Raw genomic sequence first — 27,862 nt, forward strand, 5'->3', positions numbered from 1 at the left:
GCTAATTGAGCCAGTAAAGGGGGCTTTACTATTCTTAGGTAACGGAATTACTTTTACTTCCCTCCAGGCCTGAGGGCACACACTTTCTAGTAGGTGTAAATTGAAGATATGGCAAATAGTAGTGGCAAAATTGTCCGCTATTATCCTCAGTAATTTTCCATCCAAGTTGTCAGACCCCAGTGACTTGTCATTGTTGATAGACAACAACACTTTTTTCACCTCTTCCAAACTCACTTTACGGAATTCAAAATTACAATTCTTGTCTTTCATAACCTGATCAGATATACTTGAAATTGTAGTGTCAGCATTTGTTGCTGGCATGTCATCGCTAAATTTGCTAATCTTGCAGATAAAAAATCATTAAAGTAGTTGGTAATATCAGTCGGTTTTGTGACGAATGAGCCATCTGATGAATGATGGAGCTGAGTTAGCCTTATTTCCCAAAATGTCATTGAAGGTACTCCAAAGATTTTTACTATCATTCTTTATGTCATTTCTCTTTGTTTCATAGTGTATTTTCTTCTTCTTTTTATTCAGTTTAGTCACATGATTTCTCAATTTGCAGTACATTTGCCAATAGGTTGTGAAGCCAGAGTTATTTGCTATTTTTGCCTCATCCCTCTCAACCATAAAATTGAATAAATTCCTCATCAATCCATGGGAATTTAACAGTTTTTACAGTCATTTTCTTAATGGGTGCATGCTTATTAGTAACTGGCATAAGCAATTTCATAAATGTGTCAAATGTACAGTCTGTTTGCTCCTCATTACACCCAAATGAACAACAAATATTCTTTACATCAACAACATAGAAATCACTACAAAACTTCTTATATGACCTCTTATACACTATATTAGGCCCGACCTTTGGAACTTTGTTTTCCTAGATATGGCTACTAAATTGTGATTACAACATCAGATGAATCTGGATACTGCTTTCAAGCACATTTCTGCAGCATTAGTAAAGATGTGCACAATACATGTTGGTGATTTCATTCCCGTGCTGTTTGTAACTACCCTGGTAGGTTGACTGATAACCTGTACCAGTGTCACGCCTTGGTCTTAGTATTTTGTGTTTTCTTTATTTATTTGGTCAGGCCAGGGTGTGACATGGGTTTACTTTGTGGTGTGTTTTTGTATTGGGGTTTTAGTAGGTATTGGGATTGTGGCTGAGTAGGGTTGTCTAGGAAAGTCTATGGTTGCCTGAGGCGGTTCTTAATCAGAGGCAGGTGATTTTCGTTGTCTCTGATTGGGAACCATATTTAGGCAGCCATATTCTTTGAGTGTTTCGTGGGTGATTGTTCCTGTCTCAGTGTTTTGTATTTCACCAGATAGGCTGTATAGGTTTTCACATTCCGTTTGTTGTTTTGTATTTTCGTGTGTCATCTTCATTAAAGATGTATCGTAATAACCACGCTGCATTTTGGTCCGACTCTCCTTCAACGGAAGAAAGCCGTAACAACCAGGCTGCAGGCACTGGTTACAGTTTGAATCTTTTTCTTGAGTGGGCAGCTTGATTTACAGCCAGTCAATACTTAAATCACCCAGAAAATATACCTCTATGGTTGATATCAAATCAAATTGTATTTGTCACTTGCGCCAAACACAACAGGTGTAGTAGACCTTACAGTGAAATGCTTACTTACATGCCCATAACCAACAATGCAGTTTTAAGAAAATCCCCTCAAAAGTAAGAGATAAGAATAACAAATAATTAAAGAGCAGCAGTAAATAACAATAGCGGGGCTATAGACAGGGGGTACCGTTACAGAGTCAATGTGTGGGGGGCACTGGTGTCGAGGTAATTGAGGTAATATATACATGTGAGTAGAGTTATTAAAGTGACTTATACATAGATAATAACAGAGAGTAGCAGCAGCGTAAAAGCAGGCGGTGGGGGGGCAATCCAAATAGTCTGGGTAGCCATTTGATAAGATGTTCAGTAGTCTAATGGCTTGGGGGTAGAAGCTGTTTAGAAGCTTCTTGGACCTAGACTTGGCGCTCCGGTACCGCTTGCCATGCAGTAGCAGAGAGAACAGTCTATGACTAGGGTGGCTGGAGTCTTTGATAATTTTTAGGGCCTTCCTCTGACACCGCCTGGTATAGAGGTCCTGGATGGCAGGAAGCATGGTCCTGGTGATGTACTGGGCCGTACGCACTACCCTTAGTAGTGCCTTGCGGTTGGAGGCCGAGCAGTTGCCATACCAGGCAGTGATGCAACCCGTCAGGATGCTCTCAATGTTGCAGCTGTAAAACATTTTGAGGATCTGTGGACCCATGCCAAATCTTTTCAGTCTCCTGAAGGGGAATAGGTTTTTTCATGCCCTCTTCACGACTGTCTTGGTGTGCTTGGACCATGTTAGTTTGTTGGTGATGTGGACGCCAAGGAACTTGAAGCTCTGAACCTGCTCCACTACAGCCCCGTCGATGAGAATGGGGGTGTGCTCAGTCCTCCTTTTCCTGTAGTCCACAATCATCTCCTTTGTCTTGATCACATTGAGGGAGAGGTTGTTGTCGTTGCACCACACGGTCGTCTCTGACCTCCTCCCTATAGGCTGTCTCATGGTGTTGGAGTCGTGCCTGGCCATGCAGTCATGAGTGAACAGGGAGTACAGGAGGGGACTGAGCACGCAGGAGGGGACTGAGGGGACACAGTGTTGAGGATCAGCATGGAGGATGTGTTGTTACCTACCCATACCACCTGGGGGCGGCCCGTCAGGAAGTCCAGGATCCAGTTGCAGGGTGTTTCGTCCCAGGGTCGAATACATTATCAAGGTTATCCAGATACTAATGCAGTTATGACATGCATACATTCTCTTGTTATGAAAGATAACAGTTGATAAATAATGATACCGAACAATGGCTTTAGTAGCATTTCATATGCTTCAAAGTGCTTGGCATTTTAAAGGGGGCCAATCCACATCAGCCCACCCTTGATGTGCAGCATCTACCTTCGTTGAGGGTTAAGGTTAGGATTAAGGTAAGGGAAATTCATTAAAAAGTTGTTCAATCGCTTAATACGTTGGAGCCTAAATATGCTGACTTCTTTGTACAGCTCAGCAGCCATTTTGCGGTAGTTAAGTTCATCGTTTTCATCATCGTATACCCTGTTTATCGCCACGGGTGAGTCAAAAACCGGAGTCGATTTGCCCACCATTTTCTTCCACAGTCTTTTATTTGTAAATAATAAAAATGAACTCTTGAATATAAAACATACACATCAGTAGAGCCACATCTGTTATACAAACAAGAAATGTTGAAGTGAATACTTCTTTCCTAGATATGGTGTTTTGAGTGGAAACTCATGGACTGTAAACAATCAGTATCGTGGAGTAATACCGACAAAGGAAAGGGCAGTGGGCCGCACCGCAAGAGGTTCAACTGAAACGTCAGCTAACAAAACCTTTATGGGTTTTTCAATTCAGTCCAAACCATGATCAAATACGGGGATTAAAGTTTTGCGGTTAAAGAAACAAGGTGGCATGTGTTGCAAATAGTCATGTTGGTTTTGGCTGCTATGAGGAGAAACTGAAAGATCTGCTGGCTCCCCCTTGTGGTTGGGCACCGCTCAGCGGCTCTCAAAGCACAGGGCAAGGGGCTCAGATCTGTTTCCATAGGACTAGGAATGTTTGGATCGTTTTGTGTGTGTAAATATCATCCCCCTGACTCGTATTTACAATGTGTGTTTGTGTTTATAGGTGATAGTTGTATAGTCAGATACACTCATTTGATAATCATATATATCTATATCTTTTATCATTTATGTCAGAATTATACTTCATTTACATTAATCTCTGTTTTTATACACACATTCTCTACCTAGCCCCACTGCCAAAGACTATAGTTAAAACACCTAGCTCCTCAGATAGTCAGTTTGCTCAGTACTACGATACAGCACTGTTCTCCAAAGGGTTCAAAAGGAACACAAGAAAAGAAAAAAGTCTTTTGGAGACTTCCTAATATGGATATTCATACGCAGAGTGGGAGGTGTGGCCTGGGCGGAGCTTATTCCCCCGGTGTCCGCCCTTGGATGGCGGATGGCTTTTCTGTTTGTATTCATATTCAGTACGAGCAAACTGTACAAGTACATGCAACATACAAGCTGGCCTAAAGTATGTGGAACTAACACACATTTAGTCTAGTCTCTTTTTAAGTAATTCGTCTGGCTTTTGTCTTACAAAAAAATGTGCATGCAGCTTGGGCCGGGGTCCCGAGTCATGCTGCGCCCGCCACACTCGCCGGGGGTGACGAGACCTCTGCTGGTCTGCAGACCACCGCCACTCGAAACCAAATATGCACACAGGGAGTCTGCACCACATTCTCAACATTCTCAACTCTAGGCAAATAGAATATGGAATAAAATAGATCTAACCATAATTTGGCCCTTTTTTTCTCTTTCGCAACCATTTGTTGTCTGAAAAAGAATCAAGCTTTTGTGCTTGCTTTGATCTTAGAACAAGTATTGTCTTCACCTGTGCAGTCTCCCTCCCCTAACAGGTTGTGCAATCACGCCAATCCTCACAGATATAGCAATGCCATGACGACCTCAATGCTGAAACGCATTGGGATGGGCAGCTGTCGGCAGGGTATCTTCAACCTTTTCCCTTTGTCTCCTGCACACACTTTATGGCCTCACAATAACCCATTCACTGATTGGCTACACCAAGCCTGGGCTGACATCCCTTGTGCCCCCTAACAGAGTGGGCTGCATGAGTCCCTTCAATCTCAGGAGCACAAGCCATAACACACTCAACGGAGGGAGAGGAGGAATGGAGAAAGAGGGGACAAAACAGGAGATGTCAGAGAGGAGGAGGATGGATACATTAAAAGGAGGGATGAGAAATAGAAGAAGTGAGACTCAGGAGCAAGGCCTAGCAGCCCAGAGAAAGGAGAGAAGACAGAAGGAGGGAGGCATGGGAAATGATTGTCTGACTTCAGCTAAACTTTGATTGGCTAGTTCTCACTCTCCCTCTCTTTCTCTGTATATCTCTATCTGTCTGGCTTTGATTTGCTTAAGGTTTATCTTGGCCCTAGGGATGTGGTCATGCACTCTGGTCAGTTGTGGTCCATTGGTTGTTGTCCATTTGGGATTGTGGTTGCGTTGTGGTCACTAAGAGCGCATACCAGCTGGTCCTGAGCTGTCCAGGGATGTCTGGGATGCCCGCCGCGTAAGCGAGGCTAAGGTAGGGTCCACCAATGAGGAAGGAGGAAACAATTTGTACCAGCCAATCACTGTGCTGGAGAGGTCCAGCTCCTCCAATAGGATCTGTGCAACTCCCATGAAGCATTTGTGATCCAGTCGCCCGTAGTCGCCCCAGACTATTACCTGTGGAGAGGGACAGAGATAAGGCCAAGGACCCACACCTTCAAGCACACACGTACGCATCACACACACACGCACACAGACACACACACACAAGCAGTACAAGTCCCCGGTGTTATTACCTGGAGGACTTTCCCCTGTGGGCTTTCCTCAAACAGCAGGGCCTGCTGGTAGAGGGGCTCCAGGGTTTTACGTGCAATCTTGGTTTTCTTTTTGGCTTTACAGGCTCCGTTATCCAGCAGGTAGGCCTTGACATAGGGTGCTGCAGAGACAGAGTGGTGTGGGGGAGAAAGGTGAGGGAATGGAGAACAGACACACTTATCTGGGATTTTATGTGTGTGTGTGTGTGTGTGTGTGGTACCTGGGAGTGATTTGGACCCTGGTTTGGGGGTAAGGCCACGTGCTCTAATCACCTCCACCTCTAGCTGGCCTTTTTTGTCCATCATTCCGATCTGAACATCTCCTGTAAACCATACACAGTATATCATTAGTGGTGTGTACTCAAGGGAATCTAGGCTTCCCCAAAAATTGTACCCCAAAAAATAAATCAAAAACACATAAAATAATGTATCTTTCATCTCCTTGTGTTTCATGAGCCTTAATGTACTTTATCTCACCGGAGAAAGCATCCGAATGAGTGAAACAGCGCCCCTCTGTCTCTGTAGCCCATCTATCTGATGTCGTCTGGTCAAAAAGAGTATGACATTGTTGCCGATTGTAGCATTTAATGTAAGAGAAGCCAGAGAGAATTTGGCCCCCCTTGATAAAAAATATATGAAATAATAGCCAATCAGCGTTGAGATAAACTGAGTGAGCTCAATTGTGAACGGTCCTTGCCCACCAAAAAAAAGTGTAAAGGGAAGCCAGTTTGGATTTGGCTTTACACCAATCACATCAAATTATAAGCAGTACGTCATTTACACAATTTATTTTATTTTTGCATCTCGTTGTGTCACTGTCCTCCAGTGGCTAGCTAGCGAAAATCGTTCCTTTCCTAACTAGTGATGGATAGAGATATGGATTTGGACTTGTGGTTTTATTGAATTCTCCCTCCATATTGGCCAATGATTATAACAGCGATACTAATCCAACCATTAGTTCATACCTTGTGCCCCTGGCCTGAGAGGATGGAAGTTCAATATGTAGCTAGATGTAGAAGGCTAACGTTAACTAGCTGGCCTGGCACATCATTGCCCATGAAAGGAATTTAAGTTAGCGAGCAAGCATTTAATATTCACATGGAAAAGTCCACAGACCCACTCCAAAAGGCTTTCGGAGCCATCATCGACTCAGTGGGTTTTGTCCAACATGTCTCTGGACCCACTCACTGTCACAGTCATACGCTGGACCTAGTTTTGTCCCATGGAAAAATGTTGTCGATCTTAATGTTTTTCCTCATAATCCTGGACTATCGGACCACCATTTTATTACGTTTGCAATTGCAAGAAATAATCTGCTCAGACCCCAACCAAGGACCATCAAAAGTCGTGCTATAAATTCACAGACAACACAAAGATTCCTTGATGCCCTTCCAGACTCCCTCTGCCTAACCAAGGACGCCAGAGGACAAAAATCAGTTAACCACCTAACTAAGGATCTCGATTTAACCTTGCGCAATACCCTAGATGCAGTTGCACCCCTAAAAACTAAAAACATTTCTCATAAGAATCTAGCTCCCTGGTACACAGAAAATACCCGAGCTCTGAAGCAGGCTTCCAGAAAATTGGAACGGAAATGGCGCCACACCAAACTGGAAGTCTTCCGACTAGCTTGGAAAGACGGTACCGTGCAGTACCGAAGATCCCTTACTGCTGCTCGATCATCCTATTTTTCTAACTTAATTGAGGAAAATAAGAACAATCCGAAATTCCTATTTGATACTGTCGCAAAGCTAACTAAAAAGCAGCATTCCCCAAGAGGGGATGACTTTCACTTTAGCAGTGATAAATTCATGAACTTCTTTGAGGAAAAGATTATGATTATTAGAAAGCAAATTACAGACTCTTTAAACCTGCGTATTCCTCCAAACCTCAGTTGTCCTGAGTCTGCACAACTCTGCCAGGACCTAGGATCAAGAGAGACGCTCGAGTGTTTTAGTACTATATCTCTTGACACAATGATGAAAGAAATCATGGCCTCTAAACCTTCAAGCTGCATACTGGACCCTATTCCAACTAAACTACTGAAAGAGCTGCTTCCTGTGCTTGGCCCTCCTATGTTGAACATAATAAACGGCTCTCTATCCACTGGATGTGTACCAAACTCACTAAAAGTGGCAGTAATAAAGCCTCTCTTGAAAAAGCCAAACCTTGACCCAGAAAATATAAAAAACTATCGGCCTATATCGAATCTTCCATTCCTCTAAATTTTTTTAGAAAAGGCTGTTGCGCAGCAACTCACTGCCTTCCTGAAGACAAACAATGTATACGAAATGCTTCAGTCTGGTTTTAGACCCCATCATAGCACTGAGACGGCACTTGTGAAGGTGGTAAATTACATTTTAATGGCATCGGACCGAGGCTCTGCATCTGAGAGATTGGAAACCCAAATTGGTCTACACAGACATGTTCTGGTCGGAAAGATATCAGTTTGTCTCTGTGAATGGTTTGTCCTCTGACAAATCAACTGTAAATTTCGGTGTTCCTCAAGGTTCTGTTTTAGGACCACTATTGTTTTCACTATACATTTGACCTCTTGGGGATGTTATTCGAAAACATAATGTTAACTTTCACTGCTATGCGGATGACACACAGCTGTACATTTCAATGAAACATGGTGAAGCCCCAAAATTGCCCTCGCTAGAAGCATGTGTTTCAGACATAAGGAAGTGGATGGCTGCAAACTTTCTACTATTAAACTCGGACAAAACAGAGATGCTTGTTCTAGGTCCCAAGAAACAAAGAGATCTTCTGTTGAATCTGACAATTAATCTTAATGGTTGTACAGTCGTCTCAAATAAAACTGTGAAGGACCTCGGCGTTACTCTGGACCCTGATCTCTCTTTTGAAGAACATATCAAGACCATTTCGAGGACAGCTTTTTTCCATCTACGTAATATTGCAAAAATCAGAAACTTTCTGTCCAAAAATGATGCAGAAAAATTAATCAATGCTTTTGTCACTTCTAGGTTAGACTACTGCAATGCTCTACTTTCCGGCTACCCGGATAAAGCACTAAATAAACTTCAGTTAGTGCTAAATACGGCTGCTAGAATCCTGACTAGAACCAAAAAATTTGATCATATTACTCCAGTGCTAGCCTCTCTACACTGGCTTCCTGTCAAAGCAAGGGCTGATTTCAAGGTTTTACTGCTAACCTACAAAGCATTACATGGGCTTGCTCCTACCTATCTCTCTGATTTGGTCCTGCCGTACATACCTACACGTACGCTACGGTCACAAGACGCAGGCCTCCTAATTGTCCCTAGAATTTCTAAGCAAACAGCTGGAGGCAGGGCTTTCTCCTATAGAGCTCCATTTTTATGGAACGGTCTGCCTACCCATGTCAGAGACGCAAACTCGGTCTCAACCTTTAAGTCTTTACTGAAGACTCATCTCTTCAGTGGGTCATATGATTGAGTGTAGTCTGGCCCAGGAGTGGGAAGGTGAACGGAAAGGCTCTGGAGCAACGAACCGCCCTTGCTGTCTCTGCCTGGCCAGTTCCCCTCTTTCCACTGGGATTCTCTGCCTCTAACCCTATTACAGGGGCTGAGTCACTGGCTTACTGGGGCTCTCTCATGCCGTCCCTGCAGGGGGTGCGTCACCTGAGTGGGTTGATTCACTGTTGTGGTCATCCTGTCTGGGTTGGCGCCCCCCCCAGACAGGATGGCGGAGATCTTTGTGGGCTATACTCAGCCTTGTCTCAGGATGGTAAGTTGGTGGTTGAAGATATCCCTCTAGTGGTGTGCGGGCTGTGCTTTGGCAAAGTGGGTGGGGTTATATCCTTCCTGTTTGGCCCTGTCCGGGGGTGTCCTCGAATGGGGCCACAGTGTCTCCTGAACCCTCCTGTCTCAGCCTCCAGTATTTATGCTGCAGTAGTTTGTGTCGGGGGGCTAGGGTCAGTTTGTTATATCTGGAGTACTTCTCCTGTCCTATTTGGTGTCCTGTGTGAATCTAAGTGTGCGTTCTCTAATTCTCTCCTTCTTTCTTTCTCTCTCTCGGAGGACCTGAGCCCTAGGACCATGCCCCAGGACTACCTGACATGATGGCTCCTCGCTGTCCCCAGTCCACCTGGCCATGCTGCTGCTCCAGTTTCAACTGACCTGAGCCCTAGGACCATGCCCCAGGACTACCTGACATGATGACTCCTTGCTGTCCCCAGTCCACCTGGCCATGCTGCTGCTCCAGTTTCAACTTGCCCCAGGATGACCTAACATGATGACTCCTTGCTGTCCCCAGTCCACCTGACTGTGCTGCTGCTCCAGTTTCAACTGTTCTGCCTTGTTATTATTTGACCATGCTGGTTATTTATGAACATTTGAACATCTTGGCCATGTTCTGTTATAATCTCCACCCGGCACAGCCAGAAGAGGACTGGCCACCCCACAGCCTGGTTCCTCTCTAGGTTTCTTCCTAGGTTTTGGCCTTTCTAGGGAGTTTTTCCTAGCCACCGTGCTTCTACACCTGCATTGCTTGCTGTTTGGGGTTTTAGGCTGGGTTTCTGTACAGCACTTTGAGATTCTTTAAGGAATATATATCCTATATATCCTATATATAATATATAGGATAAAGTAATCCTTCTCACCCCCCTTAAAAGATTTAGATGCACTATTGTAAAGTGGCTGTTCCACTGGATGTCATAAGGTGAATGCACCAATTTGTAAGTCGCTCTGGATAAGAGCGTCTGCTAAATGACTTAAAAGTAAATGTTAAATGAGATATCAGCTGATGTACGAAGGGCTATATAAATAAAATTTGATTGATTGATTGATTGATTTTAGCCAGGTAGCCTAGGACAACAACTAAAATTGTGTACTGTATGACAGAGTGATGAAAGAGAGGAGGATGGCGTTTCTCTACAAGTAGTATGAGACAACATGTTCTTTCTACTTACACACCCCAGCGCGTACACACAGACACACAGACACACACACACACACACACACACACACACACACACACACACACACACACACACACACACACACACACACACACACACACACACACACACACACACACACACACACACACACACACACACACACACACACACACTGATCAGTACCATGGACAGCCACCTCATATTTAGCTCATGTTTATTGAACTAAATTGTTTTTGGTATCTTTTAGTTATCACTGTATTAAACTAAGCATAGGTGATTTGATGATGTTGAAGTTGAAATGGTGCTGGAATAGTTGAGGCAGCTCCTGTTTTCTTTTCGGCGGTAACTCTCTGTGGTTCTAAATCAATAGATTTTTAGCAGTCCGAAAATGTCAGAAACATTAACTTGCTTGACCATGCTGTAGGTCTGTTTGTTACATGTAATGTGCTTTGTGGACTTCACCAGACAGAGGTTGCTCTCCAGTTTTGTGATGAAACAAATGTGTTGTTGAATTTATTCTGCCACTGTGTCTTCTTATTGTCTCGACCTTTAGGCCTCTATATCAAGGCATATGAACTAACAGGTTATAGAGCAAACAATGCAATTATCACAACACACTGTCATGACTGTCCTGATCAGGTCAGGTTACAGTTCACCACAACCCTACAGATTATCTCTCAATCCCAACAGAGGAGGAGAGATCTAGGGGTCTGAAGATGTGGGGGTTTTATGACCCCTCACGCCCCTGGTAAATCTTAGGCCACAGACAAATTCCTTTGTCCTGTTATTATGGAGAACCAGCCTCAGAACATTAAACATGAAATAAAGGGACTTTGGAACAATTGTTTCCGTCAGCCACAATTGTGTTCATGACGATAGATGGAATATGAAAATGTATGTAATTTTTGTTTTGTTATTAAAGGTTAATAGATGTCATTATTATGAAAACATTGTAACGTCAACAGTTTACCTAGTATATGTTTAATGTTTATACATTGTATGTTGTATGGAAAATGTCCAAATCAAAGAGAATGTTTTGGTAAAGATGAAATGTGAAGATAGTTGTCTAAAATTGGATTTGAGTAAAATCTAGACCTTGCCCATAACTTGGTATGCCCAGAGAATTGCCCTAAAGGTGGTTACGCCCACTTCTGACCAGAGGGTATAAAACCTGTGAGTAAAGAATTTACAGATAAGACTAAGTGACCCAAGCTGCAGCCGAGGTCTAAAACATCAACGAACCCAAAACGCAACACAAGTTTGAAGACAAAGAAATATTTTTCTACCCAAGCTACGGATGAGTAGCTGTGTCTAAGCGGGTGAATTCAAGTCAAACCACCTAGCCTCCACTCTCCATCGGATTGTGGTATCTACACTGTTTCATTCCTACGCTGTGAGCTCTGAGCTACAGAGCTGTCTGTCCTCAGAAGACCCCTTCCAGAACAAGGATGAGGGAATAGACTCCTAAGCCAAAAGGACACTGACATCGTGAGGACGACCAGAGAGGTGCGCCGGAGAAGTGCGTCATCGAGCAGCCTGAATGGTCCCCTGAACGGTCTACGCAGAGAATCCACAGAGACCTTCCCCACGTAATTACATCATTATATTCTGACCCATAAGAGCGGCAGTTTGGGGCAAGGCTAGAGTTAGAATAAGCATAGCTGACAAACCCAAATATATATTTATGTCGTGTACTTTCTCTGTTTCTCTCTCTTTGAAATCCCCATTATGGGTAACACGCGCCATGGTGTGTTGGCCCGTTATACTAAGTTCTAATCAATAGCCTAGAATGTGTTTTTGTGTATGTGTATATTTTATTATCATTTTAGCTTTCTAGCAAATAAATACTCAACTAAGATTGGTGTGGTACGAACTCATTGGTGAGACCCGGGTCCGTGCAGATTCACGGATTATGCGAAGTTCAGAACGAGATTGTAGAAGTAACTCATTAATTAGCGGCTGTTGTAAAATCGATATTCTGATATTCTTTGAGTTAATTTGGGAAATAGAAACTCGAAAAAACTTATTTTCCCATGGTGCCCCAGGTTAATGAGTTAATAATTGCCTGATTCAGTTAATCATGCAATGAGAAACTTTTAATCATTCGATGAGCAACAGTCGTCACATTAACTAATACAACGTCACAACAACACACTGTAGGGTAAGGTTGTAATATTGCTTTTTGTCCCTGGCTTGGCTTCCTTAGCGATTTTACCCACGCATCACTACTGTCCATCATACCCCTTTGTGCCACTCACCCATGGCGGGTGTGGCTAATGTTTGCCGGCCCACCAGTTGGGCAGGGCCAAGGCCATCCAGGAAGTCACTGAACTGACTGTCAACCCCCAGCCTCATCCCCGAGAAGATTAGACTGGAACACACATAAACACACTGAGGTTAGACTACTGAAGATCAGAATAACTTTAGACTAGACAAGCATTGAAGTGAGAATGACACTACCACTACAAACAAAGAGAGAGTGAGGCTAGAGATACTGACTTCCCCTCAGAGCTGTAGCTGTTCATGCTCCCGTCAGTGGAGTCTCTGCTGGCCTGGCGGTTCATGGCAGAGCGGGGGTACTCTACAGCCATGCCCACCTCTGTACTCCGCTGGATCTGAATTTTGTTCTTTTTTTTGCCCTTCTTCTTAGTATCCACCACCACTGCTTTTTATTACACACAACAAATACAACAACAATACATTCATATTACCAACTGGTTTTAATATGGGTGCTGAATACAGGGCTTGTGTATGGTGGAGTCTTGTTTGTATGGTCTGTCTATGTTACCTTTCTGGGAGGTGAGCTGTGAGGTGCTGCAGCTGCGTCTGGAGGGCAGGCCTACAATGGCCACCACCCGCTGGCTGAGGCTGGAGCGCCGCTTCTTGCCCCCGCCCAATGCTGTATCTGATTGGCTGCCGTCCGTGTGCTCAATGCCATAGATCTCACCACTCACACTGGTGCTCTTCAACATGCTGCGGCCTGATGCACGCATCGCCTTGCTACACACACACACACACACACACACACACACACACACACACACACACACACACACACACACACACACACACACACACACACACACACACACACACACACACACACACACACACACACACACACACACACACACACACTTTGTAGTCTTTACTGCAACACACAGTGTGTGTGTGTGTGTGTGTGTGTGTGTGTGTGTGTGTGTGTGTGTGTGTGTGTGTGTGTGTGTGTGTGTGTGTGTGTGTGTGTGTGTGTGTGTGTGTGTGTGTGTGTGTGTGCGTGTGTGTGTGTGTGTGGTTCTTTTTACTTGAAGCGTCCCCGGGGTCTCTCTGACTGGATGGATATGTAGCTGGTACTACTGATGCGGGAGGCACTGCTGGTGCGAGAGATGGCTGACACGTCGCTGACATCACTTTCTGAAGACTTGCGGGATACGTTCTCACAGCTGGTTCTCCTCTGGTCCTTATACAGCTAGACAGAGAGGATTAGAGAGGGACAGGATGAGAATAAATATTCACATGTATTTCATGCCAATAAAGTTGACTGAATTTAATTATTTTAATTGAGAGGGGGGATAGAGGAGTGAGGGGTGAGAGAGAGGCAAGATGAATATGGAGAGATGGTCATACATATGGGGAGTGAGAGAGAGGGACAGAGAGATGGAGAGAGGTCAGATGAGCTCCTGCAGTTTTCAGCATGTTCTTAACAAAATTTAGATTTAGAGTTAGATAAACTTGGATTTTTTTGTCAGGAACATATACAGGATGCTACCCTCTACAACATAACCTTCACTCCAAATCAAAACTCAAAACCTACAACCTGATTTTGGACAGAATTACTGAATCACCTGGAAGGCTTACAACTACCAAAGATTATTATTCCAACGCTATACAGCAAATGCTCTGGAAAACAACAGAAACCTGAAAACACCATCCAACCTGGAACTGAGTGAATAATGTTTGGTATGAAGCTATATTTTATTTCCATAAGCCAAGAAGAAAATACATTACATTACTTTATAAGGACTGAGTGATAATTTTAGGCTGCCAAGCTTGATACAACTTCAATTAGCACTGAAGTGTCAAGTCAGAGGTGTCAAAGCCCTTTAGACCAACAATGGCAGGAGAGTTGAACAGTCTACTCCAACCAAATGGAGAGGCCTTAGAAGCTTCTTCCCGCTGTTCGGAGGTAATTAAAATACAGTACCCTGTGTATTTACAGAATGATAAGGCAAGAAAAGATCACAAAATTATGCTCTTTATGGAAAATCAAGAGACTTTTTGCTGACTATTATAAAAAAGGGAACATCAGCAACCTCATCTTCCACACAGACCATCCCCTGGCAGGGCACAGTGCCACTTTAGCACACTACCCCTCTGTTAACAGGGGGGGGGGGTGTTAACGAGGGGTGGAAACTCAGGATACTAGACAACGAGGACTCTGAGTCAGCTAATATACGTATATCCCTATAAGTCTGGAACAGTATTGGTACAGGGCAACCTCAAACAATTTCAGCTGGACTTTCAACTAATCAAAGAATTAGCCCAGCAGGAGAAGCTCTCCCTTGAGAAAGATACCCCCACCCCGAACGGGTCAGACCAGACCTCTTCTTTATATAACCCCACAGACGAGCAACCCCAAGTGGAAAGTCAACCTCCCAGCACAGAGTACTACCCCCTCATTGAAATTAAGGATACATTTACCCAGCTGGAGGTAAGGCAGGTGGAGCTGGAACAGCAGGTGATTACACTTCAGTCAGCACAGACCCAGACAACAGTCCAGCACAACAACACCCCCTTAACCAGACCCGGAGAGCTGGAGGTGAAGAGAGACATATCTGCACTCTGGACTGTGGTGAGACAACTTCAACAGGAGAAAGAGCAGGAGCAGAAGAAGAACAGAGCACTAGAGGTGAGGATCAGACTGCTGGAAGAGAGGGTGAGGGGGATGGCATTTGACAGAGAACAACCCACTAGAGAGGTGGCAAACCAAGCAGAGAAGCCAGCAGAACAGCCCACCTCAGCTCTCAACAAAAGTCTCGACACCAGAGCAGAATAGTCCACACCAGACCCTGACCATAGCATCGACATCACAGCAGAACAGACAAATGAAGAACCCCAAGCCCAGGGTATCTCACCCCCTCTGAGCACCCCCCCTGTCAGCCACCCTGATAGCCCTTCTGACAACCCCCCCACACCCACTGAGGACAAACACAAGACACAGATTGTTCTCCTTATGGACTCAAATGGGAAATACATACAAGAAGAAACACTTTTCCCCCAAACACAGTGTGTCCAAACACCCAGCGCACCCTAGACCTTCTGTCTGAGGACCAACTAGGTTCAGCTAGCCACATGATAATACACCCAGCGCGCCCTAGACCTTCTGTCTGAGGACCAACTAGGTTCACCCAGCCACATAATAATACACCCAGCGCGCCCTAGACCTTCTGTCTGAGGACCAACTAGGGTCACCCAGCCACATAATAATACACCAAGCGCGCCCTAGACCTTCTGTCTGAGGACCAACTAGGGTCACCCAGCCACATGATAATACACCCAGCGCGCCCTAGACCTTCTGTCTGAGGACCAACTAGGTTCACCCAGCCACATAATAATACACCCAGCGCGCCCTAGACCTTCTGTCTGAGGACCAACTAGGGTCACCCAGCCACATGATAATACACCCAGCGCGCCCTAGACCTTCTGTCTGAGGACCAACTAGGGTCACCCAGCCACATGATAATACACCCAGCGCGCCCTAGACCTTCTGTCTGAGGACCAACTAGGGTCACCCAGCCACATGATAATACACCCAGCGCGTCCTAGACCTTCTGTCTGAGGACCAACTAGGGTCACCCAGCCACATGATAATACACCCAGCGCGTCCTAGACCTTCTGTCTGAGGACCAACTAGGGTCACCCAGCCACATGATAATACACCCAGCGCCCTAGACCTTCTGTCTGAGGACCAACTAGGTTCACCCAGCCACATAATAATACACCCAGCGCGCCCTAGACCTTCTGTCTGAGGACCAACTAGGGTCACCCAGCCACATGATAATACACCCACCAGACCTTCTGTCTGAGGACCAACTAGGGTCACCCAGCCACATGATAATACACCCAGCGCGCCCTAGACCTTCTGTCTGAGGACCAACTAGGTTCACCCAGCCACATAATAATACACCCAGCGCGCCTAGACCTTCTGTCTGAGGACCAACTAGGGTCACCCAGCCACATGATAATACACCCACTAGACCTTCTGTCTGAGGACCAACTAGGTTCACCCAGCCACATAATAATACACCCAGCGCGTCCTAGACCTTCTGTCTGAGGACCAACTAGGTTCACCCATCTACATAATAATACACCCAGCGCGCCCTAGACCTTCTGTCTGAGGACCAACTAGGTTCACCCAGCCACATAATAATACACCCAGCGCGCCCTAGACCTTCTGTCTGAGGACCAACTAGGTTCACCCAGCCACATAATAATACACCCAGCGCGCCCTAGACCTTCTGTCTGAGGACCAACTAGGTTCACCCAGCCACATAATAATACACCCAGCGCGCCCTAGACCTTCTGTCTGAGGACCAACTAGGGTTACCAAGCCACATAATAATACACCCAGCGCGCCCTAGACCTTCTGTCTGAGGACCAACTAGGTTCACCCAGCGCGCCCTAGACCTTCTGTCTGAGGACCAACTAGGTTCACCCAGCCACATAATAATACACCCAGAGCCCTAGACCTTCTGTCTGAGGACCAACTAGGTTCACCCAGCCACATAATAATACACCCAGAGCCCTAGACCTTCTGTCTGAGGACCAACTAGGTTCACCCAGCCACATAATAATACACCCAGAGCCCTAGACCTTCTGTCTGAGGACCAACTAGGTTCACCCAGCCACATAATAATACACCCAGCGCGCCCTAGACCTTCTGTCTGAGGACCAACTAGGTTCACCCAGCCACATAATAATACACCCAGCGCGCCCTAGACTTTCTGTCTGAGGACCAACTAGGTTCACCCAGCCACATAATAATACACCCAGCCCTAGACCTTCTGTCTGAGGACCAACTAGGGTCACCCAGCCACATGATAATACACCCAGCGCGCCCTAGACCTTCTGTCTGAGGACCAACTAGGTTCACCCAGCCACATAATAATACACCCAGCGCGCCCTAGACCTTCTGTCTGAGGACCAACTAGGTTCACCCAGCCACATAATAATACACCCAGCGCGCCCTAGACCTTCTGTCTGAGGACCAACTAGGTTCACCCAGCCACATAATAATACACCCAGCGCGCCCTAGACCTTCTGTCTGAGGACCAACTAGGGTCACCCAGCCACATGATAATACACCCAGCGCGCCCTAGACCTTCTGTCTGAGGACCAACTAGGTTCACCCAGCCACATAATAATACACCCAGCGCCCTAGACCTTCTGTCTGAGGACCAACTAGGGTCACCCAGCCACATGATAATACACCCAGCGCGCCCTAGACCTTCTGTCTGAGGACCAACTAGGTTCACCCAGCCACATGATAATACACCCAGCGCGTCCTAGACCTTCTGTCTGAGGACCAACTAGGTTCACCCAGCCACATAATAATACACCCAGCCCTAGACCTTCTGTCTGAGGACCAACAGGTTCACCCAGCCACATAATAATACACCCAGCGCCCTAGACCTTCTGTCTGAGGACCAACTAGGGTCACCCAGCCACATAATAATACACCCAGCGCGCCCTAGACCTTCTGTCTGAGGACCAACTAGGTTCACCCAGCCACATGATAATACACCCAGCGCGCCCTAGACCTTCTGTCTGAGGACCAACTAGGGTCACCCAGCCACATGATAATACACCCAGCGCGCCCTAGACCTTCTGTCTGAGGACCAACTAGGTTCACCCAGCGCCCTAGACCTTCTGTCTGAGGACCAACTAGGGTCACCCAGCCACATGATAATACACCCAGCGCGCCCTAGACCTTCTGTCTGAGGACCAACTAGGGTCACCCAGCCACATGATAATACACCCAGCGCGCCCTAGACCTTCTGTCTGAGGACCAACTAGGGTCACCCAGCCACATGATAATACACCCAGCGCGCCCTAGACCTTCTGTCTGAGGACCAACTAGGGTCACCCAGCCACATGATAATACACCCAGCGCGCCCTAGACCTTCTGTCTGAGGACCAACTAGGGTCACCCAGCCACATGATAATACACCCAGCGCACCCTTGACCTTCTGTCTGAGGACCAACTAGGGTCACCCAGCCACATGATAATACACCCAGCGCGCCCTAGACCTTCTGTCTGAGGACCAACTAGGGTCACCCAGCCACATGATAATACACCCAGCGCGCCCTAGACCTTCTGTCTGAGGACCAACTAGGGTCACCCAGCCACATGATAATACACCCAGCGCGCCCTAGACCTTCTGTCTGAGGACCAACTAGGGTCACCCAGCCACATGATAATACACCCAGCGCACCCTTGACCTTCTGTCTGAGGACCAACTAGGGTCACCCAGCCACATAATAATACACACAAACGACCTGAGAACACAGCATGAAAGTGTGGCCACAGCACTCAAAGAGTGATAGAAGCTTCTTCTTCTACTGTTACCATACAGCGGGTAAACACAAGTATTTCCCGTGACTGTGCCTCAAAACCAAATGTTTCCTGGCCCACCACTCCAACCTGGACTTGAACAGCCTCTATGACCAGGTCCACCTATACAAGGCAGCAGTGCCCACCTTCGCCGGACTCTAAAGGACATCGCTGTCAAACTCAGCCAGCTGCCAACACTTCACACAGGAGCAACAGATCAATAGACACCCCACTCAGACCAGCGAGACACTCTCCCAGACCTGTGGGACAACCCATCCCCACCCCAACCAATCAACACCCCACATAAATCAACCATGCCCACACTCCATTTAGGTCCCCTCAGATCAGACCTATGTCCCTCCTGCCCACCCCATGCACACCACCCCCGCAAAGAGGGCCTTAACATGGAAGTCACGCATACGCCCAGGCCGTGAGCAGGCAAACAGGCCCAACCCCCACTCTTACACTAACCCAAGCCAATGGCATGTATCAGATGCTCAGCAGGCTCTGCTCACACTTACTGGCCTGAGGCCAAACCACATGATCAACATGTGGAACACAAAGCCTTCACTATCACATCCTGGAATATCCAAGTCCTGAGGTCATCTGCCTTTGGCCTTAAGAGCAGGAACCTGGACTTCATCAAATAAATCGGAAATACAGACATTGTCATACGACAAGAAACCTGGTATAGAGGAGACGGACCCACTGGTTGCCCTCTAGGTTACAGAGAGCTGGTAGTACCATCCACCAAACTACCAGGTGTGAAAGAGGGAAGGGACTCAAGGGGGAAAGCTAATTTGGTATAGAGCAGACCTAACTCACTCCATTAAATGAATCAAAACAGGAACATTTTACATTTGGCTAGAAATTCAAAAGGAAATCATCTTAACAGAGAAAATGTCCTGTGTGCTACCTATACCCCCCCAATAGAATCCCCTTAGGGGGAAATCAATCATTTCCAGGCCCAGGGACATGTACTAGTCTGTGGTGACCTAAATGCTAGAACCGGACAAGAACCTGACACCCACAGCACACAGGGGGACAAACAGCTACCTGGAGGTGACAGCACCCCCCACATGCCTCCCTAGGCACAACTATGATAACATAACCAACAAAACGGGTCACAACTACTGAAGCTCTGTCGCATGCTGGGTATGTACATGGTCAATGGTTGGCTTTGAGGGGACTCCTATGGTAGGTACACCTATAGCTCATCTTTTGGCAGTATTACTGTATACTACTTTATCACTGACTTCAACCCAGAGTCTCTCAAAGCATTCACAGGCAGTCCACTGACAACCCTATCAGACCACAGCAAAATCAGTCTGCTTGAACAGAGTAATACTCAATCACGAGGCATCAAAGCCAAAGGAACTGAGTAACATTAAGAAATGCTATAGATGGAAGGAATGTAGTCTGGAAACCTACCAAAAAACAATTAGGCAACAACAAATTCAATCCCTTTTAGACAACTTCCTGGATAAAACATTCCAGAGTAATAGTGAAGGAGTAAACTTGTCAGTAGAATATCTTATCAGTATATTTGACCTCTCAGCTTCCCTATCAAATCTAAAATAGAAAACTGAAGAAAATTAATTACAATGACAAATGGTTAGAGGAAGAATGCAAAAATCTAAGAAAGAAATTGAGAAACCTGTCCAACCAAAAACATAGAGACCGGAAAACCTGAGTCTAAGCTTTCACTATGGTGAATCACTAAAACAATACAGAAATACACTATGGAAAAAGAAGGAACTCAATGTAGTTGAAGAATCCATAGACTGTAACCACATCTGGAAAAATTGGAAAACACTAAACAAACAACATAAAGAATTATCTATCCAAAATGGAGATGTACGGGTAAACCACTTCTCCAATCTTTTTGGCTCTATAACAAAGAACAAACAGCAAAAACATATACATGATCAAATACAAATCTTAGAATCAACTATTAAAGACTACCAGAACCCACTGGATTCTCAAATGACCTTGAATGAACTACAGCACAAAATAAAAATCCTCCAACCCAAAAAGGCCTGTGGTGTTGATGGTATCCTCAATGAAATGCTAAAATATACAGACAACAAATTCCAATTGGCTATACTAAAACTCTTTAACATCCTCCTCAGCTCTGACATCTTCCACAAAAGTGGAGAAAAATTTGACCCCAATAACTACCGTGGGATATGCTCAACAGCAACCTTGGGAAAATCCTCTACATTATCATTAACAGCAGACTCGTACATTTCCTCAGTGAAAACAATATACTGAGCAAATATCAAATTGCCTTTTTACCAAATTATCATACGACAGACCACGTATTCACCCTGCACACCCTAACAAATCAAAACAAAGGCAAAGAATTTCATGGTTTGTTGATTTAAAAAAATACTTTGACTCATTTTGGCATGAGGGTCTGCTATACAAATTGATGGAAAGTGGTGTTTGGGCAAAAACATACGACATTATAAAATCCATGTACACAAACAAGAAGTGTTTGAAGAAGAACATTTCTTCCCACAGGACCATGGGGTGAGACAGGGATGCAGCTTAAGCACCAACATATATATCAAAAAATTGTCAAGGGCACTAGAAAAATCTGCAGGACCCGGCCTCACCCTACTAGAATCTGTAGTCAAATGTCTACTGTTTGCTGATGATCTGGTGTTTCTGTCACCAACCAAGGAGGGCCTACAGTAGCACCAAGATATTCTGCACAGATTCTGTCAGACCTGGGCCCTGACAGTAAATCTCAGTAAGACCAAAATAATGGTGTTCCAAAAAAGGTCCAGTCGCCAGGACCACAAATACAAATTCCATCTAGACACCGTTACCCTAGAGCACACAAAAAACTATACATACCTTGGCCTAAACATCAGCACCACAGGTAACTTCCATAAAGCTGTGAACGATCTGAGAGACAAGGCAAGAAGGGCATTCTATGCCATGAAAAGGAACATAGACTTCGACATACCAATTGGGATCTGGCTAAAAATACTTAAATCAGTGATAGAACCTATTGCCCTTTATGGTTGTGAGTTCTGGGGTCCGCTCACCAACCAAGAATTCACAAAATGGGACAAACACCAAATTGAGACTGCATGCAGAATTCAAAAAAAATATCCTCAGTGTAAAACGTAGAACACTAAATAATGCATGCAGAGCAGAATTAGGCCGATACCTGCTAATTATCAAAATCCAGAAAAGAGCTGTTAAATTCTACAACCACCTAAAAGGAAGCGATTCCCAAACCTTACATAACAAAGCCATCACCTACAGAGAGAACCTGGAGAAGAGTTCCCTAAGCAAGCTGGTCCTGAGGCTCTGTTCACAAACACACCTCACATAGCCCCAGGACAGCAACACAATTAGACCCAACCAAATCATGAGAAAAAAAAAGATAATTACATGACACATTGGAAAGAATTAACAAAAAAACAGAGCAAACTAGAATGCTATTTGGACCTAAACAGAGAATACACAGTGGCAGAATACCTGACCACTGTGACTGACGCAAACTTAAGGAAAGCTTTGACTATGTACATACTCAATGATCATAGCCTTGCTATTGAGAAAGGCCGCCGAAGGCAGACCTGGCTCTCAAGAGAAGATGGGCTCTGTGTACACTTCCCACAAAATGAGGTGGAAACTGAGCTGCACTTCCTCACCTCCTGCCCAATGTATGACCATATTAGAGACACATATTTCCCTCAGATTACACAGATCCACAAAGAATTTGAAAACAAACCCAATTATGATAAACTCACATATGTATTGGGTGAAATACCACAGTGTGCCATCACAGCAGCAAGATTTGTGACCTGTTGCCACAAGAAAGGGTCAACCAGTGAAGAACAAACACCATTGTAAATACAACCCAACATTTATGCTTATTTATTTTCCCTTTGTACTTTAACCATTTGTACATCATTACAACACAGTATATATACATAACATGACCTTTGTAATGTCTATTCTATTGGAACTTCTGTGAGTGTCATGTTTACTGTTCATTGTTATTGTTTATTTCACTTTTGTATATTATCTACTCCACTTGCTTTGGCAATATTAACATATGTTTGCCATGCCAATAAATCCCCTTGAATTGAATTGAATTGAGAGGAACAAACGGACAGGGATATGGGGAGCGAGAGAGAGAGGGACAGAGAGAGATGGAGAAATACAAAGAGGGTTAGGGGCTGACCTCAAGTGACAGGTGACTGACCTCGCGTTTGCTCCTGAGCACCCTCTCCACGTCCCTGCTAGAAGTGGACGGAGCAGCAGAACTCCTATAGGAGTCCCTCTGCTGCACCTTCATCTGGAGCTGACGAACACGCTCCTCTGCTGCTAGGGCTAGAAACACACACACACACACACACACACACACACACACACACACACACACACACACACACACACACACACACACACACACACACACACACACACACACACACACACACACACACACACACACACACACACACACACACACACACACACACACACACACAGGGAGGAATCAGCAAAAATATATACACCCACAATTAATCACCGCACACCCACATTTAATCACCACTCACTCACTCACTCACTCACTCACTCACTCACTCACTCACCACTCACTCACTCACTCACTCACTCACCACCACCACTCACTCACGTAGCAGCCGGCAGCACCAGCGTTGGACTAGTAACCAGGTTGCGAGTTCAAACCCCGAGCTGACAAGGTACAAATCTGTCGTTCTGCCCCTGAACAGGCAGTTAACCCACTGTTCCCAGGCCGTCATTGAAAATAAGAATATGTTCTTAACTGACTTGCCTGGTTAAATAAAGGTAAAATTAAACTCAGGTTTACAGACAAAATCAAGTCAAGAAAGCCACACACACCTTGCTCTACGGGGCTGCTGCTCTTGTCTGGGACCTGTGGGAGTTGTCTGACCCTGCGAGCTGCTGACGAGGACATCACTGAGGAGGACAGAGACGCACCACCTTGGAGGTGGCTCCTGAGAGAGAGATAGAGAGAGAGATGGAACGAGAGAGAGGATGAGAGAATGCACCCACTACTAGGTTCACTGTTAGAGTTTTGACAAATCGGATCTAAGAAGAGCACGAGACAGAGTCAAGCTTGGTAGGAAAGTGAGGGGAAGTGTACTACGCGCAATATGCGTCTCAGTGTGGCTGGTGTGAGGTCTTGTAGCAAAAACAACTTGATACATTTAGACCAAGAAAAACAGACAATTAGCATTATTGAGTGTACAAAACATTAAGGACACCTTACTAATATTGAGTGGCAACCCACCCTTCCCCTTTTGTCTTCACCCGCTTTTGTCTTCACCCCATCCGTCACCCTCTGAGTGGCACACACAATCCATGTCGCAATTGTCTCAAGGTTTAAAAATCCTTCTTTAACCTGTCTCCTCCCCTTCATCTACATTGATTGAAGTCAATTTAATAAGTGACATCAATAAGGGATCACAGCTTTCACCTGGATTCATCTTGTCAGTCTATGTTATGTTCTTAATGTTTTGTACACTCAGTGTACACTTACACACAAACACATACACACAAATGCACAAACACACATGCAAACGCACACGCACACACACACGCACGCACGCACACACGCACACACACACACACACACACACACACACACACACACACACACACACACACACACACACACACACACACACACACACACACACACACACACACACACACACACAGGCCCATGGCTGGGGTACAAAATCAAATAGATAGTGCATTGTAGGCAGTGGAAATAAGGAGGAGGAAGGCAACAGCTCTTTCTCTCTCAGGCCGCTCCTCCAAGGGGACTGAGGTGAGGGGTCAGAGGTCAGCACCTGTATGGTTGGGGTGAGCCCGGGGCCAACTCTCGGAGGGTCCCCTTACCGAGAGGCCGCAGGGGAGGGGGCCGTCCTCGGGACCCCCTCAGGATGGAGGTGGGCTTTATTCTGGGGGCCCCAACACACACACCATACACACCGTGTGCACAAAGTCGCAGCATGCAAAAATGAAAGAAAATAACAGAATAGAGGAAAAGAGGAAAAAAAGGAAAAATGATGAAAAGAAAAGAAGGATCTTTGTCAAACATATTGAAATCAGCATACACAGTGTGAGAGACATCTCAGAAGAAAACATTGTTAAAGGTGCAGGTCAAACTACCTGATTCCATATTAGGAAAGACCCCACCTTGATACTGAACTGCCAATTACAAACGCAAGCTCATCTTGCCTCCATCTCAGCGAATCCTGACCCATGCTTTCATGATTATGTTAACATCCCCATGCTAACCGCTGTACTGCACTGCAGCCCAGTACAGTACATGTGCACGTGACTTAATCTGATTATTCTGAAATCAACGTTTAAAATTGTGGTAATGTGGATGAACTGGTGGACAGAAAAGAGGGGGATCCCCACTAGAGGTAAAAGTCACCATATAGGTGCAGATTTAGGATCAGTTTACCCCAAACAAATCCTAACCTCAATTATTGTGGGGGAAAACTGATCTTAGATTAGTGTCTAAAGTGAACTTCATCCTAGACTGGGAATTTGTGGGAGGGGACAGACTATGATGGCAGGATGAATCTCGCAAGGAGATTCACATGCTCGACTCAAACTTTAATTTCAATTCTGTGCTGATGTGAATGGGAGATTTTATGAAAGTTTGAGGATCGGGCCGGAAGTGATGATGTTGACAAACAAAAATCAGGGTATATGTTATGGTTGGCCCCCTTACCTGTCGTTGTCAGGGAGCTTCTTGCCCAGAGTGTGACAGGTGGATGAGTCCAGGCTCCGAGTTTGCCTGGGAGATGGGAGATGAGTGGAAAACAGAAAGAAACGGATGAAGGGATGAATAAATAAACGGAGAGAGTATGGGACAGGGGTAAACAGCTGGGGTAAGTGAGAGAAGTCTGATTTTCTATTCGTCATTAAACGTCTAGCCTTATGCTCTAGAGAAGACAAGCCAGTTAGGCGATTGATTTGATTAAGTTGTCAATACACATCAATGGAATATGAAGTACAGAACAATGATCATGAAGAAGCGTCACACATGTATTCATTGAACAAGTAATGTGTGTGTATATGTGTGTGTACCTCTTCTTTGCACTGAGGTGGTTAACTGTCTCCTGTCTAGGTACTAGAGGTTCCATCATCCATATGCTTCATACACACCACAAACACGAAGGTGATGAGATGACATGATGAGAAACACAGACACACACAAAAGCACACACACACGCACACACACGCACACACACGCACACACACGCACACACACGCACCACTTAGATATAAACTCAATTTTAATCCTGAATTATGTTGAATTTGTTATGAATATGAAAGACACACATTATTGATAATGATAAAAGCTCAGTTGGCAATGCAGTAGACACATAAAAACTTCTGAAATCCTTATCAAAGCTCAGCGATTCTAAAGGAGAAGATAAGGAGAAGATAGAGGCTTCTAGAATGCCAGAATACAATCTGGATTGTGGAACACAACCTACAGACTGTTAGATTCTAGAATAAAAACTACAAGCCACAGGGATTATAAAGAACAAACACAAGAAACTAGTCCATACTATGCCAAAAGACACTGTACATAGTCCCATAGAGAAAAATGATTGATTGTGATACGTTTAGGTTTAGAAATTAGCTAATTATCAGTGTTTGCATTTGGGTTTAGTACAGGTGTGGGGGTTAGGGTTGGGGTTGGGGTCAGCTGCTAACAGGGGGGTTGGGGTGGGAGCTGTGGGGAAGGGATACCTGTCGTCTTCTGGGGAGGCGTGTTGGATTAGAATCCTGGGGCTGGCGGGGCGTCTGCGGGGCAGAGACTGGGAGCAGCTGAGACCCAGCAGCACCCCCGGTGGACACACAGAGAAACACATGCATCATGGATCAACTGCACTCTCATAGGGGCTGTATCGAGTTCATGGGTCTATCATATCTCTGAGTCTCAGTTTAAGGCTGTTACCACAAATGCACAGATAATTTCAGACTACTCCCACAAAAAAAGGACCCTCTCTTTAAGACATCTCATAAAGTAGCTATGTACAAACAGTCACTCCAGCAGATCCACAAAGAGAATGGATTACTACAGATACTTGCACTAGTACTATATCCTTTTACACAAACATTAAGGGTGTACTTAAAACTACATCCACCACACTGTCCCCACACACACTGTCCCCACACACACTGCCTCCCCCCCCCACACACACACACACACACACAGGTGGTAGATTGTCTGAGACTGGATGCAGGCAGTGTACAGGTCAGTGGGCTGGTACCTTTGGGGATCTGGTGAAGGAACACTATGGTTCCTTTCTGGGTTCAGACAGTTGGTGCTAGCACTCCTAGTTTTAACGCTGTCCAGAGAGGTATGTAGATCACTAGCTCAATAACATGCCATCCAATGTAGGGGTGGAGAGGAGCGGACACAGAACAAAGAAGAGGAACATGGAAAGGAAAGAGATGTTAGGTACTTAAATCATAAAGGACATGCTAGTCTGAACGTTGTTTTAAGTGATTTGATGATTGATTGGAGTCAATACAAGTTATTCAGTGTTGGGGAGTAGTGAACTATATGTATTTGAAGTAGTAATTTAACTGAATTGACAGTTGTATTTGAACTAAATTCCAATCTTGGTAGTGTTTTCGGTAGTTACATACTTTATTACCATGTAGTGGTGTAGCTAACTACTGGAAGTACACACTACTTTTTTTGCAAAAATAAAATATGGGTGGTAGACAAGAATACCTTTTTGTTTGTTAGCATCAGACCTGCAAATATTCTCACTTGAAACATCGTTTTTAGTCCATGACATTTCAGATTTAAATATGATACTTTT

At 45.1% G+C, this 27,862-nt stretch overlaps 1 protein-coding gene across 13 annotated transcripts in view; it reads right to left on the reverse strand.

The window, feature by feature from the left end:
* Nucleotides 1–3,156: 3,156 nt before the first annotated feature.
* Nucleotides 3,157–27,862, reverse strand: part of LOC118373651 (regulating synaptic membrane exocytosis protein 3-like) — a 74,748-nt gene continuing 50,042 nt past the window's right edge. For 4 of the 13 annotated variants that reach the window (XM_052498566.1, XM_052498569.1, XM_052498571.1 and 1 more), the window contains 14 exons: nt 27,302–27,403; nt 26,778–26,855; nt 26,106–26,171; nt 25,747–25,812; nt 24,851–24,961; nt 23,874–23,989; nt 23,188–23,336; nt 13,672–13,835; nt 13,155–13,366; nt 12,866–13,031; nt 12,625–12,737; nt 5,685–5,786; nt 5,446–5,585; nt 3,157–5,326 (listed from right to left, as the gene is read on the reverse strand). In XM_052498566.1, coding sequence (XP_052354526.1) covers nt 5,111–5,326; nt 5,446–5,585; nt 5,685–5,786; nt 12,625–12,737; nt 12,866–13,031; nt 13,155–13,366; nt 13,672–13,835; nt 23,188–23,336; nt 23,874–23,989; nt 24,851–24,961; nt 25,747–25,812; nt 26,106–26,171; nt 26,778–26,855; nt 27,302–27,403 — 1,801 coding nt within the window. In that variant the 3' untranslated portion in view covers nt 3,157–5,110. Of the gene's footprint in view, nt 5,327–5,445; nt 5,586–5,684; nt 5,787–12,624; nt 12,738–12,865; nt 13,032–13,154; nt 13,367–13,671; nt 13,836–23,187; nt 23,337–23,873; nt 23,990–24,850; nt 24,962–25,746; nt 25,813–26,105; nt 26,172–26,777; nt 26,856–27,301; nt 27,404–27,862 lie in introns of those variants that run through there. The other 9 variants (XM_052498578.1, XM_052498576.1, XM_052498570.1 and 6 more) reach the window with 8 other exon arrangements.

Source organism: Oncorhynchus keta, chromosome 36 (genome assembly GCF_023373465.1).
Source record: "Oncorhynchus keta strain PuntledgeMale-10-30-2019 chromosome 36, Oket_V2, whole genome shotgun sequence".
NCBI classification, from domain to species: Eukaryota; Metazoa; Chordata; class Actinopteri; order Salmoniformes; family Salmonidae; genus Oncorhynchus; species Oncorhynchus keta.